We start from the raw sequence: 18,026 nt of genomic DNA on the forward strand, positions 1-18,026 counted from the left end.
TGATTCATGCTTGCAAATTCATCTTCAGATAGTGTCTTTATAGCAATGTGCGTGCGGTAGATCGCTCAGATTACATTGGGAAAACAGGCGACCGCTGCAAATTGTGCTTTAATGTTTAGCTGCTCAACTGTATGGTATGGAAATCTTACATACCTACTAGTTGAACCCGTCTCATACAGCTGCCATTGCAAGGATCAGACACTTTGTAGAGAAGAATTTAACACAACTGCCTCTAGGAGTCGCCAATGGAAATAAAACAGACACGCACAAAAAATGTGCGTACGCCTGCCAAAAAGCTGCCGTGAACCTGCGCACATTCCCACGTTCAGTTCATTGTTAGTAAATCCAAACGTGAGCGATTCTGAGCGTGAAACCTGGCGTACGCAAAGTTTTTGTGCGTACGCAGCGTTGATACATGAGGCCCCTGGAGTTCCCAAGCGCAACGTTAACTGCATTTGCGTATATTCACGTACAGCCTTGCCTATAAACTTTTAAAACAATGTCAGAATTAATGTCATTTTTATGCTGCATATTTTTAAGCAGGATGTTTCAATCATTCTTGTTAACCTACACATGCAGCTAAAAAGGTATTTACTTTGATCCACGCAAAATAGGAATTTAGAAAAGTAATGCATGAAAAAAGTTAACTTAATAATAATTATAATAATAATTCCTTACATTTATATAGCGCTTTTCTGGGCACTCAAAGCGCTTTACACAGTGGGGGGAATCTCCTCATCCACCACCAGTGTGCAGCATCCACCTGGATGACGCGACGGCAGCCATTTTGCGCCAGACCGCACATCACACACCAGCTGATTGGTGGAGAGGAGACAGTGATGCAGCCAATTGAATATGGGGATGGTTAGGAGGCCATGATGGACAAAGGCCAGTGGGCAGATTTGGCCAGGATGCCGGGGTTAAACCCCTACTCTTTTCGAAGAACATCCTGGGATTTTTAACGACCACAGAGAGTCGGGACCTCTGAGCGTCTCATCCGAAAGACGGCGCTCACTGAGCAGTGTAGCGTCCCCGTCACTATACTGGGGCATTAGGACCCACACAGACCGCAGGTTGGGCGCCCCCTGCTGGCCTCACTAACACCACTTCCGGCAGCAACCTAGCTTTCCCATGTGGTCTCCCATCCAGGTACTGACCGGGCGCAGCCCTGCTTAGCTTCAGTGGGCGACCATGTGAGAGTTGCAGAGAGCTAGCTGCCGGTAAACTTAAGTCATTGCTCAAATGTGAAGATGCGTGTATTTTCTTAAATCCACCCCACAAACACACCTACATGTGCCTGAGGTCAGAGGAAGTGACAGGGGGATTTGACTGTAAGTTTGTTCGAATATTTTAATTCATTCATTCATTTTCTTTTCGGCTTAGTCCCTTTGTTAAGTCCCGAGGTCGCCACAGCGGAATGAACCACCACTTATCCAGCACATGCTTTACGCAGCGAATGTCCTTCCCGCTGCAACCCATCTCTGGCAAACATCAATACACACTCATTCAAAACACAATTTCAGTCTACCCAATTCACCTGTACCACTTGTGTTAGGACTGTGGGGGAAAACGGAGGAAACCCACAGAACGTGGGGAAAACATGCAAACTCCACACAGAAACGGCAACTGACCCAGCCGAGGCTCGAACCAGCGACCTTCTTGCTGTGAGGCGACAGTGCTGCGCCACCGCGCCCGTAAAAGAATAATGTGCTGGTTTTAAAATGTTACAAGCCCTGGTAGCCATTTGGCATGCAAATTAGGGGGAAGACAGATTTTTAACCTACTTCAAAATATCTTTGTTTTTGTGCAAACATTGATTGCTCAAATGCGCGTGTTCTTCTTAAAGAGCCCATATTATGGGTTTTTGAAAATTCCCCTCCATGTAGTGTGTAACACAGCTCTAAGTGAAGTGAAGTATCCAGCTAAGGCTTAAATCTGTTAGTGTACAGTGTTTAAAACTGTTGATTCATCTACAAAAGAGTCGACTCATAGTGCTTCAAACGAGTCGCCTTGATACCGATTCATTAGGTGTTTCGCCATGATGTACGAACGAAACCAAGTTATTCACGTGCACCCGCAAACCCGGGAGATTTCAAACCTGAGGCCCGCCCTCTGACGCAGAAACCCAGACACACACACACACACACAAACATGCCGGTCGATTGAAGTCACACTGCAGATGGATATATTGAGTCTCTACCCAAAGATGAAACCTCAGCATTACAGCCAAGCAGTTGGAAACTTCTGGAAACTACATGCTACAAAGAATACTTCATCTGCGTTTGTTAAAGGAAGGATCAGTAAAGAGTAACTTACTGATGGACGTCAGGATGGATTTTTCTTCCTCCATTTATCAAGTGTAAGTACGTGCGATTAAAGTTGCCTCGTTGACTCTAGCTTGCAAAAGTATTTAGTTGTGATTTGTTTCTTGTAACCGCGTGTACTGTATCAGGTTAACTGGCTATATTCTCTTCGTGCAAAGTCACGTTAAAAACGCGACGCGTGCTGCTTTGTTAACGGAGCTCCGAGGACTAGGAGTAGTGTGTGTGTCTGTGTGTGCGTGTGCGCGCGCTGTCGTCCGGAGGTGTGTTTGTTTGTGTGTGTGTGTGTGTGTGTGTGTGTGCGTGTGTGCGTGCGCGTGTTGTCGTCCGGAGCAGGGTTAAGTGCGTGTGTGTGTGTGCAATATGTGTGTGTGTGTGTGTCTGTGAAAAGCGCAGAGTGAGAAGCTAGGAGATCTCCTCAACTGTTTTTGGAGTTTTTGCTCAATAAAATAGTTGGTCGTCTGAATTTTCAAGTCCATAGTCTGTATTTACATTGACCCACTGGCAGCTCAAATCTGCGCCTACACTATCGAGCGTGTATGAACTGTGATTACTTTTATATTGCTGATTAGCTGTTTGGCATTTCACTCTCTGACTGAAGGCAGTCGACCAATCGCAACAGACTGTCATTGGTCCAATCAGCGCAGATTAGCTTCACGCTAAGGAGGGGTTTGGGAACAAATGAATCACTGGACGATTCATACAGGAGTCGCTGGGATAATTAGGTAAAAATAAATGCAGATTATAAGACCATGAAAGTGTTTTTTGACCTTGCATGCATATTAAACTGTTGTTGGAGACCCTTACAACCAAGATATGACCCTATTTCATGTATAATATGGGCTCTTTAATGTGATAAGTTTTTTTTTAAAGATGTTGAAAAATATATTTTTTTAATTGTGTAATTTGTTTTATTTTTATTGATTATTATTTTATTCAGAGTTTTCTCATCTCTGAAGTTGATTTCATCTTTGATTTTGGCTTGTGTTTTTCTTTCCTTCAGTGATTCTGCTTGTTAACAGTTGTTCATCAATAATTCTCAATTCTCCTTTAATTAGACACTTAATTGTCTCATTAACTTCATCACTGTCTGAGTGTTCAGCCCTCTGTAGTGAGGACACTAGTTAGGATTTTGCTGTGGAATTTAAGGCTTAAGTGTGTTCAAATAAAAAATACAGACTATGGGATGTATTTTTAACAGAAATATTCTGGAAACTGAATTTACGAATGTAAAATGTTGAAAACAGCAGATTACTGGCAACCACTGCTGCCAGTATTTTGACATACATTTAACAGATATTTTACACAATAAGAGTTTGCTAATTAACACTCTCTGAGTGTTAATTTTTTTAACACTTTCAAAAGTGTTATTTTAACACTTATAGTGGTTCCCATATAAACAGTGAGGGAGTGTTAATTTTAACTCTAAGGTTGTTAAATCTACCAAATCTAAAATTTGCAGTGTGAGTTTGATTAAAAAATACAGACTGTTGAATGTGTTAACAGAAATATTCTGTAAACTGAATTTATGAATGTTACAAACAGCAGATTACTGGCAACCACAGCTGCTGGTATTTTTCCGTGAAATCTAAAAATGAAAAAAAAAGTCAAACAGCAAAACGGTTTTTGTGTCACCATTGTGGAGGATGATAGCGTCTGTGTTCAGGTCCGAGATGAACTGAGAGTATTTGATGTTATGCTGCAGCTTCTTTTGTTTAAAGGTAACTGTGTAGTTAGTAATACAGTCAAAATCTGTTTGCTAGTTGCAATCACACATGAAAACATTATTGCATCTAAAGACTTTACATTTTTTTGCACTAAGCTATGATTTTGTAAACTGAACATTGTATTAGTTCATGAAATATGTTTTTTTTTTTTTGTAAATTTATTCAGTTATATAAAACTTCCATGTTTTTCACAGAAAGATTCTGGCAACCACAGCTGCTGGTATTTTTTCGGAAATTTAACAGATATTTTACACAATAAGAGTTTGCTAATTAACACTCTCTTGGTGTAGACAATGTTAACACTTTCAAAAGTGTTATTTTAACACTTATAGTGGTTCCCATATAAACTCTGAGGGAATGTTAATTTTAACTCTAAGGTAGTTAAATCTACTATCTAAAATTAGCAGTGTGTGAGAACTAGTAACAACTATTAGGAACAAGTTTAAACCCATAAAGAAGTTGGAATAGTGATCAACCTGACATATGCAAATGGAAAGTACTAAGTCAACACTATTACCGCAATAGCAGATATCTTCTATGACAGTGGTTCTCAAACTTGTTTCACCAAGTACCACCTCAGAACAAAATTGTCTCTCCATGTACCACTATAATGATCAGTATTTAAAAAATAGCGCCGTAGGCCTAATTAAGCAGCTACAACTGTGCACAGTTTCAAAACAAGGCAGATTAATTCCTATTATAAGGAATATGTATATAATATTGTCAGTCACTTTAAACATAAATAACATAAATAAATAGTTTGAATATTAACTGTGCTTGCAGTAAAAAAAAAAAAAAAAAAAAAAAAAGTTTAAATCTCTTACGCACCATCTAGGGATGGTGCACAACATGAAAGACAAGACGACAAAAATGAATTCAAAGATTTATTGGGGTTTGAATTCGGGAGCTGACAAGGCCAAAATAACAAACAAAAATTCCTTTATATTAAATCTCTAACTGACCTGATCACAAATACAAGAAAAGAAAGTACAATTCACTTCCCTAACTACCTAAAACAAAAACAGAGGCAAAAAGGTTTTACAAAGAAAATGGCATCAAACTCCTAACTATCCCAATATATACACTATTTACAATCTATTTACAAAAACAGGCAACCATATTTGAAGGACAATCCAAAATCAATGTCAGCAGGCAACAAAGGTCAAACAAGCCGGTGGAACAAAGTATCATAAACACACTAAAACAAACAGTACTCACAAATCTCAATATTCTCTCAGAAGTCAAACAAAGCAAACAGTACTCACAAATCTCAATATTCTCAGTCCTAACACATCCAAAAACTCTGCACTATACCACAATCAAACATTTCAACAAACACAAGCAAGTGAGCAAAAACAAGATGGCTGCCAAGGAAGTGGTGTCATGGCTTTTTAAAACACTGTAGGCCAATCAGGATCAAGCAAGCAGGAAGTGGCCAATTGGATGTGTTCTAAGCAAAACAGGAACAAGAAAAAAAAACAGATGAGACAAGACAAACATAGGATTGTAACAAAATCAAAATGTGCTTTTAAAAGTTCATTAAAAATGGCACTGTTCTTAAAAAGTATAAAGAAAACTGCTGTACTTAAATCTAAAGTATTAACATCGTAGCCTGTTCATCAAAGGCTGGAAATGTTGCTTGGACCTCATAAATATAGGCTATATGTCATATTTATAAACTTTCTGACAAATCTTGAAATATATGTTAAATGTACATATGACGGGATTCATACAGGCACAGCCTAATGAAAATTAAGGACTTTTAAGCACTTTTTCCAGCACCTATTTTTTATTTTCAAGACATGCTATGTATTGAATACCTTAAACGTATTCACAGCAACCCATAAAACATTGCATAGGAATTAATACAAATAAAAACCATTAATAATAATAATATTTATTATTCATATATTAATAATATAATAAACCTGCATTAAATGCTTGTGAAATCTTTTTTGTACTCAAGTAAAAATACTATTACACTGCTAAACTAACACAAACTTTAGTAAATAATACTAATATTAGGTAAAAGTACAAAGTACTCTTTTAAACAATACTAGTTGGTTACTTTTGAAAAAAAAAATCTGATTTTCATTATGAAATCACTTATTTAATGTAAACCTGATTGAATGGTTTGATTGCTTAAATCTCCAGATTGTTCTCACAAGAAAGGTTTGAGTCCAGATAATTGTACCATCATAAGTTGCAAGTGTCCTCTTAGGATAGTCTTTACTTCAGACCTGAAAGACTAACAAGTCCAAAAAGGGCAAAAAATCCACAAAAACGATTGTCCTTTGCACACGAAAACAAGAAAAAAGTAGACCTTGGCAAACTCTTACTCCATGTGCTCCTCTGACTTCTTCAGATGACACTGTGAGTAATGTCCAGGTGCCCTCTATCTCCCCCTTGTGGTGAGTATGTTATGTGAATGTGTATATATAGAAAAAAGATCAACAGAACAGGAAATAGAACACGATACATTCACCTCACCTCATCCCTTCAAAATAAAGTATCTAAAATAAAAGTCCATTACTCATTTGTATATTCGGAGCTTTCAGAACCGTGAGTATGCTTTACTGCCAGGCCTATTCACACATTTAATGAACATAACAGAAAGCATACCTCAATTATGTACCAACAAGGGTTAGGTACTGATGAATCACCAGCTCTTGACAGGGCGTCAGGTACCAAGTTTACGCACCCTTTACGGTGATGCACTCTAAAGTCAAATTGCTGCAGCCTCAGGGTCCAGCGTGTTAGACGAGAAGAGGTCTTTGGGCAATTAAATGCCCAAGTCAATGCAGAATGATCTGTGAAAACATCAAAAGGCATTCCTTCCAAGTAATGTCTCCACATTTCTACTGCCCAGACCACCACCAAACACTCTTTCTCTGATGTACTATAGTTCTTCTCTGCTGGAGACAGAGTCCTTGAAGCATAGGCAATTACTTTCTCTTGGTTGTCACAAGTTTGAGTAAGTACAGCTCCTAGTCCCACATCACTAGCATCTGTGTGTATCTGGAAAGGCTTAGTGGTACCTGGTTGTGCAAGTATAGGTGCATGTTGTAGGGATTGCTTCAGAGCATTCACACTTGATTGACATTCCTCAGTCCAATCCCATCTCACTCCTTTTTTCTTCAACTGATTTAGGGGAGCAATGATATCAGCAAAATGAGGAATATAGCGGTGATACCAACCTGCTAACCCCAAAAACCGCTGGAGGGACTTCAGGTCAGATGGTGTAGGAAAATCCACCACTGCTTGAATCTTGTCTTTGTCCATTTCTATCCCTCTTTCAGTGATCAGGTGTCCAAGGAATTTCAGTTGTCTGGTGAAAAACTGACATTTCTTCATGTTCAGGGTGAGGTCGGCCTGAGTAAGTCTCTCGAATACTTGATGTAAGTGTTTCTTATGTTCTTCTGGGGTTTTTGAATAAATTATGATATCATCGATGTAGAAAAGCATATCTTAGCCCTCAACTCTCCCATCACCCTCTCCATTAGTCGTTGGAATGTTGCAGCAGTTTTTCAGTCCATATGGCATCGATTTAAAATGGAATAGGCCTTTGGTGGTGATAAAAGCAGTCAACTCCTTGCTTTCCTCTGCCATCTCGACTTGCCAATATCCAGATCTTAAATCCAAGGATGTAAACCAAGTAGCTCCCTCCAATGACTCCAAAATGTCCTGAATTAGAGGCATGGGATAAGCATCAAAGATGGTCTTTTTGTTAAGACGTCTATAGTCCACACAGAAACGATAAGTTCCATCTTCCTTAGGGACCAGGACCACCGGAGAAGACCAAGGTGAGAAAGAAGGCTCAATGATGTTGTTCTCCAGCATTCGATCTACCTCTTCTTCAATAATGCTTTTCTTCAATGGAGATACTCTATAAGCTCTTGATGTTACTGGAGTGTGGTCTGTGAGGGTGATTTTGTGTTGATAAATCGATGTATGCCAAAGTTTTTCTGAGGTGGTAATTGGCCATGCAGTAATCAAGTCTCTTACTTCTTCTTGAAAACAGATGTTTGATGTGTCAGATGGATAAGTAATTTTTGGTTGATAGTCAGGTGGAACAGCACAGTAGAGTTGGAGTGCAGCATGTCTCATTGAGCAGGATGGACTTACAGGCATTTCCTGGGAACAAGGGGGTAAAACAGACATGAAGGGGAAGTACTCACAGTCTTTTCCTCTTCTCATACCATATCTCCCTTGTTCTAAATCCACCACCACTCTGGCAAGCTTCAGAAAGTCAAATCCAATGATAACAGGGAAAGCCAAATGAGAATCTTTCATAATGAAGGCTCCAATCTCGAACTTTCCTTTATGCCACTCAACACTCATCAGCTGATGATCCCTAGAGTGGTGAATGGTTCCATCAGCCATGATGAATTTTTGAGAGGATAGAGTCTTTGATGCTTCAACTCTCTTACATCTTAGTCTCTTCCACACACTCTCTTGAATTAAAGTAAAGGTACTACCTGTATCCAGGATGGCTGTTATCTCCTGTTCATTCACTTTGATGGTTACTCCCAACAAGAAGGATGTTGGATCATGTTGGGTTAAAGTCACACCAGCCAGATGTTTACGTGAACCAGCTTCAGATGATTTCTTGTTCTTGTCTCTTTCATTACTACTTTCCACTTTCCTCCAGTACTCCTTTGTCCCCAAGCAGTCCTTTTCCACCAGTGCTCCCACTTTCACCAGTTGACTAACAGTATTAACTGTCCTCCTCAAGCATCCTGCAACTCTGGGGTTGATGTTATTCAGAATCCTATTCACCAGCTCTTCTTCTGAAGCATCTGGTTTCCATTTCAGGCATAAAGCACAATAATTGTATGCAAAATCCCTGAGCCATTGATTGGGCTGCTGTACCATATTTCTAAGATTTTCTTCTACTTCAGACATATAGTCAGCTGGTAGGAATGCATCCATTAATGCTCTTTTAAAGGATTCCCAGTCTTTCACCTTTCCCTTTTCAGCCTTCCACCAACTTAAAGCTGGACCTTGCAGGACAGTGCTAAGTGTACCTAATAGCTCTATACTGGACAATGGTCTCACCTCTAGATAGTCTTCACATTTCTCTATGAAGTTGAATACATCAGCTGTCTCACAGGTTTCACCAAAAGAGGGGAACTCCAGACGTACCGGAGGTCGAGCGAAAAAGGAGGATGAACCAGGTAAGACGTTAGCGTCAGACTGTGTCTGGTGACCTGAGGAACTAGGAGCAGAAACATGGTAAGTAGCATTAAAAGATGGTTGGGTTATTGGTGACTGTGCAGCAGAAAAAAGATCAGAATGGGTAACATTTGTCTGTCTAGTTTGCCTTCTAGAAAGAAAAGGGGTGCTAGTGGAGTAAATTTGTTTAATTTTACTTTCCCATTTTTCATCTCTCCTTAGAAAACAATCAATGACAGCTTTTTCTAATTTCTTCAATGAATCCTCAAAGTTTTCTTGCATACTGTTCAAACGATCATCTAATGCTTGTCCAAAGTTTGTTTCACGATTCACTGTACTCTCAAAAGCTTGGTTAAAGTTTGAACTTTATCAGAAAGGGCCAATAAATCCTCCTTTAACTGAAAAACTTCATCATGAATTCCTTGATTACCCACTTCATCAGAAACAACATCAGCAGTTTGATCATGATCCGATATATATAATGAACTAAGCAGTGATGTTAATTGTTCAGTTGGATTACGTCTAGTTGTAAATTGTTCACCTGTTTAATCAGTTTCATTTCCTTCACTTGAATCAACAGTGTGTATTACAGGGTTAAGTTGTGGTTCTGTAATTTCAACTTCATCCACAGTTGTATATGCAGTATCCATGATAATAAATGAAACAGAGAACTAGTACTAAATATAGAATTTCCCCGTACTGGCCACCACTATGTAACACTCGTCTTTAAATCAACTGGATACACAAGAAAAAAATAAAGGATATGGTTCAATTCTCTAGTTTCTGTATTCAAATTTTATCATGGATTGAGAGATAGTTCCCAGATAGCAGGCAGTAATCGGCCCGAGCTCGGCTGCCCTCCGGCGCCTCCGGCTCCGACTCGGCATCGGCGAGTGTTATCCGGGCCGAGTGCGGCCCGCAGCTCGCTCGCGCACATGCGGTTGTGATGCGGCTGTAAAGCACTGGCCCGATTCCGATCAAACATATCCGGCCCGAGTCTGTCTGTAGAGTCCTGGCCGCCTCTGGCAAGGACTCGGCTGATGGCAACCGATTATGTTCTTATTTTATCTAGTAATCTGTTAGCTCCACGTTTAATGCTAATTTGAGAAAATATTAATGGTACGATAGCAAAAAAAAAAAAAAAAGAATATTTAGTGTGGATGGTCGCTATGTTTAGACGCAAACAAAACAATATTATTTATAAATAGATTATACATGTCATCTAGAGAAAAACTATGTAAAATTCGCTTATTTTTGAGATAGCACGCTCCTGTGCTGACTGTTTTTTTTTTGTTTTAAAGCAGAAGTTGGTTTCATAATAAACACATGCGTTACTAAACTCCTGATCCAAACTCCATCCAGACGGTGGCGGTAATGCTCCAAAAAGCTGGTTGTCAACCACCATGGCACGAAGATCACAAGAAGAAAAAGTTTGTTTTTTCAAAGATTCACGTGGATTCCGGTCAGAAAGGTAAGCTTTTTACTGCTTGTGTTCTGTATAATTAGCGAATTTAGAGCTTAAAACATATCCACGGTGTTTGGTTGTAACAGCGTTTAGTAATTTAAAACAGTTTGATACGAAATGTAACTTGCTTTAAGAAACACGACTGGAGCTAATGTATGCTAACGCTAACAGTTACAAACACGTCTGAAAGTTCCTGTCCCTAACACAATGTTAGATTGTAACGTGTGTAGTAATTGAAAACTATTTTAATTATTTTAAAGAAACATGAAACGAATTTGTGTGTATGCTAACTTTGCGTTAAAGAAAGTTTCTGTAGACGAATCCATTAACTAACTTGGCAAAACGTGTTTTTTTCCTGATTTAACATTATAAAGTACCGTGGATGTTGAAAAAATCATTGTACAGGCGTATACTTATCCAACAATATTAATTCTGTGATTGTGTAAATAAAAACTAATCGTTTTGGATTAATAAAATATTATTGTTTATCTTGTTTATGCAGTTAGTCACGAAAATGATCGAAACTCGACTGTTTACTATTCTCTTTAAATTATCCAAGAGAAATATATTACTATGCACTTAAATTCATATGTGTTAGCCTATGTGAATCAATTATATCTTTTGTTCAAGCTGTAATGGTCAGTTAATGTAAAACTGAACGTCTTAAAGCAGATTTTGATGTTTTTTTATGTTATTGACAGTGATAAATTCTGATTTAAATGAATGGGTAACAATATTTGTTGGTTAAGTCTTATTGTTCTTGTTTAACAAAGGTTAGTGAGATCATTTTGCAGCACATCACGACCAAAGAAGTCAATGGCACACTCTTTTGAACGTGAACAGGCATGTTATAGTTGTGTGCTAAAAGTCCATTATAAGCTGTAAACTGCTGATACATTTTCAACATAGATTGAGCTTTTCAGACTTTACATTACTAATTGCTTCACAAACAGCTGAAATGGTTTATTGTTATTGGCTATCATCATCAAACATTTTTCACAATGGTAGGTTAATCTTTATGGGTACATAATAATGCATGTGCTTGGCCATCTTACAAATCTATGTCTCAGATTCATAAGGCTGTCACTCTGCATGAATCTCCGAATAAATCTTGTGCAACCTTCAGTGTACTGATTATTTACACTATAGGTATTATATGCATTAATTAACTTTGATAGTATTTCAGGATTTGAACTTTTCTTTACGGGAGGTTAACAACAATGTGATATTTCATTATAGATGCATATGAGGAAGCTCGACTCAAACATCCACACGCAACTGTGATTTCTGACTGGTAGACAGATGAGGATGATGATCGCCTGTCATACATCTAAAGACAGAACAGGTTTGTTTGCAATTATTTTAAACACATACTGTCAACATTATGTCATTGATCTATTACAACCTGTGAGTTTTGCCCTGGCACTATACTAAAGTGATGTTTTGTTTTGTAAATGTGTCTGATCAAGGGACAGTATAGACACATCTATACCGTGATGAAGAAAAATTACTTGGAACAAAGAGGCTGGATAAAAGGCAGGTATGAAGATTTCAGAAATCAAGGCAGCACCACAAGTCACATCACCATCAATGACTATGGCAGAAATCTTAAGACCACCATCAAGATGCACAGATACTGTACATTCCAGTACACCAGGCGTGTCCAAACTACGGCCCGCGAGGCTTTTTATAAATATCAATAGAATCTGGCCCGCTAAATGGCCACAAAAATGAACGTAATTCAATAATTAACCACCGGGTGTCGCTATTACATGCATTCAATTAAGCAGCAGTTCTTGTTATGATCTATATATCTATATATCTATCTGTCTATCTGTCTGTCTGTCTGTCTGTCTGTCTGTCTGTCTGTCTATCTATCTACACACAGTTGAAGTCTAAATTGTTAGCCCCTCATTGATTTATTTCTTCTTTTTTAAATATTTCCCAAATGATGTTTAACAGAGCAAGAACATTTTTACAGTATGTCTGATAATATTTTTTCTTTTGGAGAAAGACTTATGTTTTATTTCGGCTAAAATAAAAAGCGGTTTAAATTTTTTTATGAACCATTTTAAGGTCAAAATTATTAGCCCCTTAAGTCTTCAGAACAAACCATTGTTATAAAATAACTTGCTTAATTACCTTAACTTGACTAGTTAACTTGATTAACCTAGTTAAGCCTTTAAATGTCACTTTAAGCTGTATAGAAGTGTCTTAAAAATATCTAGTCAAATATTATTTACTGTCATCATGGCAAAGATAAAATAAATCAGTTATTAGAAATGAGTTACTAAAACTAATATGTTTAGACATGTGTGGGAAAAAATGTTTAACTCTCCGTTAAACAGAAATTGGGGAAAAAATAAACGGTGGCTAATAATTTAGGGGGCTAACAATTCTGACTTCAACTATATATATATATATATATATATATATATATATATATATATATATATATATATATATACACATACACACACACACACACACGTGTCTGTGTGATGTATGTAAAATTTGGCCCGCGACAACGTTTGTTTTTTTTGCATCTGGCCCTCGGTACACCTATGAACATTTACAGTCTTTGTTCTAGTGCAGTTTGAGATCAAGACAGAACTTATTGCATCTCGTGATGTCTTTGTAAGAATTGAAGACATCACTAAATTTGTTAAGGTTTAATGCAGCTAGAAAGTAAAGATCAACTAGAGAATATCAGCAGTGTCTAACCCACTGTTGTATTTACAGAGGTTGTATGAGAATAAGCTACAGGTTGATTTATACTAATCTGTTATTTTTCTTTTTTAGCACGACTGACTGAAGTTTTAAAATCATGCAACGTCATAAAGCAGCAGCTGGGCCTGATTCTCACAAAACCAAAACAGACGTGATGAAATTCCAGATGTAAACACATTTGACCTTCCTTTGGCCAATTTGATTTGGAAAAGCTTGAAAATCAACTAAAGGAGCAGCCTGAACAAATGAAGAAACTGGTAAGTTCAAGCTCTTGCTAATTTCAAAGTGTTTTAAGTTTATTTGTTTTTTTATTGTTTTTTTTTTTTGCTTCGTAGGTAGCCTACTTTTTTCCTAATTTTTTCTTTTTTTTTACATTAGTACTTGTTCACTACTAATTATCTGTTTATCTTTTAATCACAGATGGAGTGAGGACAAATGTCCATAACACGCCACTGATAAAGAAGTGGAAAAATGCATTACAAGGTAGCTACAACTTGCCCCTGACAGGGATGGAGGAAGAAAGAAGAGAAAGCTAATGTGTCAAATGTCTACATCACTATTTTGTTTTATTTTTTAAACAACATTTTAAGTGTATTAGGATGTTCCCTGATACTTGAACAATTTGTTTCTTTCATTTGCATTTATATATATATATATATATATATATATATATGTATATGTATATATATATATGTGTGTGTGTGTGTGTATATATGTATGGTATGTATGTATGTGTGTCCGCCAAATTCTGAAGAAACATCTTGATACATTTTTAATAAACGTAATACAAATAAAATTATAAATATGAAATTGCACAAGACGTGTATATATATGAAATGTATAATCATCTCACTCATGTCTTGCTGTTTGTGCAATTGATTTTGTTCAAGTTTATTTAAAAAAAAAGTTTGACTTTATACTTATGCAATTATATTTATATATATATATTTGTTTGTTTATTATTATTTTAATGTTTTATTAAAAAATGTTTCAAGATGTTTCTTCAGAATTCTGCAGTACTTTTTACAAGTTTGACTTGGATATTTTACGGATTGTCATTGGTATTTTTAAGATGTTTCTTGCTATATCTTAAATTGGTTTCTATATTTAGGTTTATATAAAATTTAGCTGTTTTTTTACCAATTTTTAATTCAAGTCTATTGGGAAAACAGGGTTGTTTTAAAAAACATCTGTGTTTGTGTGTAATTTTTAGATTTTTTGTTTAAATCTTTCTGTGTGTCTTTATTGTGTTTTATTGTTGTTTTTATATTGATATTCTTGTGCACTACAAAATTATTTATAAAATTTTAGTACTATTTTTTTCATGCAATTAATAAACGTTTAACATTTATTTATTTTGTCATTTGTCTGATTATTTTCGTTACAGAATATGTATGCAGTTTGCACTTTATTCAAAGGTTAAACGCAGTGCTTACACTTTGTGTTTACATTATAGCCTGTGTTTGCTGTTATATAAATTCAAATGGTTGTAATACCATATATCAAGTACCAATGTAACACCAAAAGGTTTTATAAGGTGTATAAATACGGAGTCGCGCCAGCTCCGGGCCGCAGCGCACATTACCCTCGCGCCGATTCCGGCGCGGATGCGCAGCGTCGGCTCGCTTACGGCCGCCGCATCTGGCCCGCTTGATTCGGGCCGGAATCGGGCAGTGAGTCCACAGGCATCCGGCCCGAGTCCGGCAGCCGAAGTTGGGCCGAGGGGTTAGTCTCCGGCAGGCGACAATCTAGCCGGAACTGGCCCGAGTGTATTTTGCTATCTGGGTTTATGTAATAGAACCACAAATGTCTCTGAACAAGTCTTAACAATGAAACAAAAACACAAACAACATTTATACAATAACATAATACAAAAATGGTGAGTGAGGGTGTGTGTGTATGTATGTATTTATATGTGCAAAGTTTAAAGTCCGTGGATGAGAGTAAATGCAAAATGGATTGTTCTCACCAGGAAGGTTTGAGTCCAGATAATTGTACCATCATAAGTTGCAAGTGTCCTCTTAGGATAGTCTTTACTTCAGACCTGAAAGACTAACAAGTCCAAAAAGGGCAAAAAATCCACAAAAACGATTGTCCTTCGCACACGAAAACAAGAAAAAAGTAGACCTTGGCAAACTCTTACTCCATGTGCTCCTCTGACTTCTTCAGATGACACTGTGAGTAATGTCCAGGTGCCCTCTATCTCCCCCTTGTGGTGAGTATGTTATGTGAATGTGTATATATAGAAAAAAGATCAACAGAACAGGAAATAGAACACTGATACATTCACCTCACCTCATCCCTTCAAAATAAAGTATCTAAAATAAAAGTCCATTACTCATTTGTATATTCGGAGCTTTCAGAACCGTGAGTATGCTTTACTGCCAGGCCTATTCAGACATTTAATGAACATAACAGAAAGCATACCTCAATTATGTGGCAGCGCTACAAGCTACATGTACAGGAATTTGCAATAACAAAGGAAGTATGGTCGATTTTTCCTTTCATGACAATTAATCTTTTACAATAGCACTGGCAAAACTACCACATACTCTATAAGGCCATATAGAGACACTTTCTGTCCATTTTTTAAACAATATTTTCAAGCTATAAAAGCTTTAAGTAACAACAGATTGCTTTGACCTGTAATGTCTGTAATGCTTTAAGACAGATCAGAATACAGCTAAATGTATAAATCACACAAATACCTCATCCAGAAACATTTCCAGCATAATTCTTTTGCCTTAAAGAAATAAAAAAAAGTTCCACCTTTGCTAAAAGTAAGTTTCACTTGACGATACAGCCTAATAAGAAGTCCGTTAGCACTGTCATCGATCATGCATCAATCTAATTCTAAATACTTGATAGTGTTTGACTAAATTTAGTCAAGGAGCAAAGATAAATAATGTCTACTTTAATAGTGAAGAGATCGCGATAGTATACAGTCAGCACAGACGATGATCATGAGAGGACTTGCAGTTCATTTGAAAACAGACTATTTAAGAGCTCGCATATCTGTTTAAGCGATTAGCGTACATGACTGCGCTCTCGTGTTAAAATAAAGCAATCGCCACATTTGCAGAAATTAGTAATTGCGCAATACCTGCATTCCCGCGCCGCCATTCATACTGTGTTTAGAGGAGTGACAGGTCAGAGGCGAGTTACCTCGGTGTCGGAGAGAAGACAGCGAAAAGTGTATGAAGATCATCAAAATGGCAGGAAATATGACCACGGTTTAATTACTCTGCTAGACATCTCTATAGTGAAAACATCCGAGAAGCATTATTCCAACAAAACATTTGTTGTAAGTTGTTTTTTCTGTCTCTGCAACACAGAAAGACTTTGTCCCGCCCTTACGTTTCACGCAAAACTAGACAAGGTCGACTGTGATCGGCCACTTTTCATGTCAGTCAAATCACGCTTCAGAATCAATTCTTAAACTTCGGAAACTGAATTTTAGCCGCTTATGACAAAATGCATTAAAATAAACATTATAAGCACAGAGCTGTGCTTGTATGCTTCACAAAACAGCCAATGCTGATCACATCAATGTTATAGCACGAATCAAAAGATTAAAAGTGTTTACTGTTTATTTCATTATTCAGCGATTCCTCCGCGTACCACTAGGAGGAAGCCCGCATACCACAGTTTAGCTGCTTTTCCACTATCGTGCCAAACCGTTCTAAGAACACTTCGGTACGTTTACGGTTGTTTCTCCACTGAGCCTGGAACGATGCGGCACGATTACAAACTGTTCTCGGCCCGGAATTCTCGGCACGGTTAGACAACCGTGCTGAACTGTGCCGACAGATTCTGTGTGTTGATGTCGTGGCTCTGTTGCTAAGCTACCACAGCTGGCTCAGCAGAAGCGCGCTAGTCATCAGACATCCTCAATAAATTACAGTACATTTAATATAAAATAATGATCCAGGTCTAAACGATACAGTTTGAAAAGGGTTTTAAAACTATAGAGCAGTCTCTGGCAGAGAAGTGAATAACTCATCACATTCTTACGAAGATATTTTATTCATTAAAGTTATTATTTTATTGACTTGAATACAGACCTACTTCGCCTGCCTGAATGTGAGTTTATTGCATGCAGCGCTGTATTTCACAGCACAAAACTCGCTCGGATCCGGGAGAGACATGCCAGCAACTTGCGCTGCTGACTTTTTTTCCTGCTGCGCATCGAATAAAGCTAATAAAGTCACGCTTTGCATCGTCGATGTCCTAATTCCACAACAACATCACTATATCCATGGAACACGAACTTGCAGACTCTTTTAACAACGAGGAAATAATTGCACTTTTTAATTCAAAGCCAGGACAGCTTGTTAATACCGGCGAGACCACCTAAAGGACGGCGTGTTCGTGTTGTAATGTCGGCCGTCCAAAATACTTGAAAGCTTTACGGAGTGGCACTGTCACTGTCCAAGGTACTGTTATATGATTTATATTATAGCATATACACTAATAAACAAGTCAAAAGAATGAATGAATTAAATAAATATGGATTCTTAAATGTCAGTATTGCTTTTACTCAAAAAATATCAATACGTTTTGACAAATGTTTTATAAAAATAAAATGAGCAATTTTCATCATTTCAG

At 37.5% G+C, this 18,026-nt stretch overlaps 3 protein-coding genes and 1 long non-coding RNA gene across 7 annotated transcripts in view; 2 read left to right on the top strand and 2 right to left on the bottom strand.

Moving 5' to 3' along the window:
- Nucleotides 1–18,026, top strand: part of LOC148680790 (uncharacterized) — a 796,717-nt gene that overhangs the window by 558,281 nt on the left and 220,410 nt on the right. The gene's annotated exons all lie outside the window — the stretch shown is intronic.
- The window catches only part of LOC148680812 (uncharacterized), a 451,921-nt gene that overhangs the window by 411,883 nt on the left and 22,012 nt on the right, over nt 1–18,026 (bottom strand). The gene's annotated exons all lie outside the window — the stretch shown is intronic.
- LOC148680839 (uncharacterized) overlaps nt 1–18,026 on the top strand; it is a 785,675-nt gene that overhangs the window by 169,840 nt on the left and 597,809 nt on the right. The window lies entirely within an intron of this gene.
- On the bottom strand, nt 4,920–15,596 carry LOC148680854 (uncharacterized). 4 transcript variants are annotated; one of them, XR_015942549.1, is made up of 4 exons: nt 15,388–15,596; nt 7,246–9,266; nt 6,671–6,858; nt 4,920–5,498 (listed from the first exon to the last, which is right to left on the bottom strand). XR_015942549.1 is itself a non-coding variant. In XM_088650286.1 (2 exons), exons 1-2 carry the CDS (start codon nt 15,420–15,422, stop codon nt 7,517–7,519), a joined length of 1,785 nt encoding a protein of 594 aa, XP_088506412.1. In that variant the 5' UTR covers nt 15,423–15,596; the 3' UTR covers nt 4,920–7,516. The 4 variants fall into 4 exon arrangements, 1 of the variants encoding a protein (XP_088506412.1); XR_015942548.1 differs by having other exon boundaries at nt 6,671–9,266; XR_015942547.1 differs by lacking the exon at nt 15,388–15,596 and having other exon boundaries at nt 6,671–10,691.

Source organism: Danio rerio, chromosome 4 (genome assembly GCF_052040795.2).
Source record: "Danio rerio strain M-AB ecotype USA chromosome 4, GRCz13ab, whole genome shotgun sequence".
Classification (NCBI taxonomy): Eukaryota; Metazoa; Chordata; class Actinopteri; order Cypriniformes; family Danionidae; genus Danio; species Danio rerio.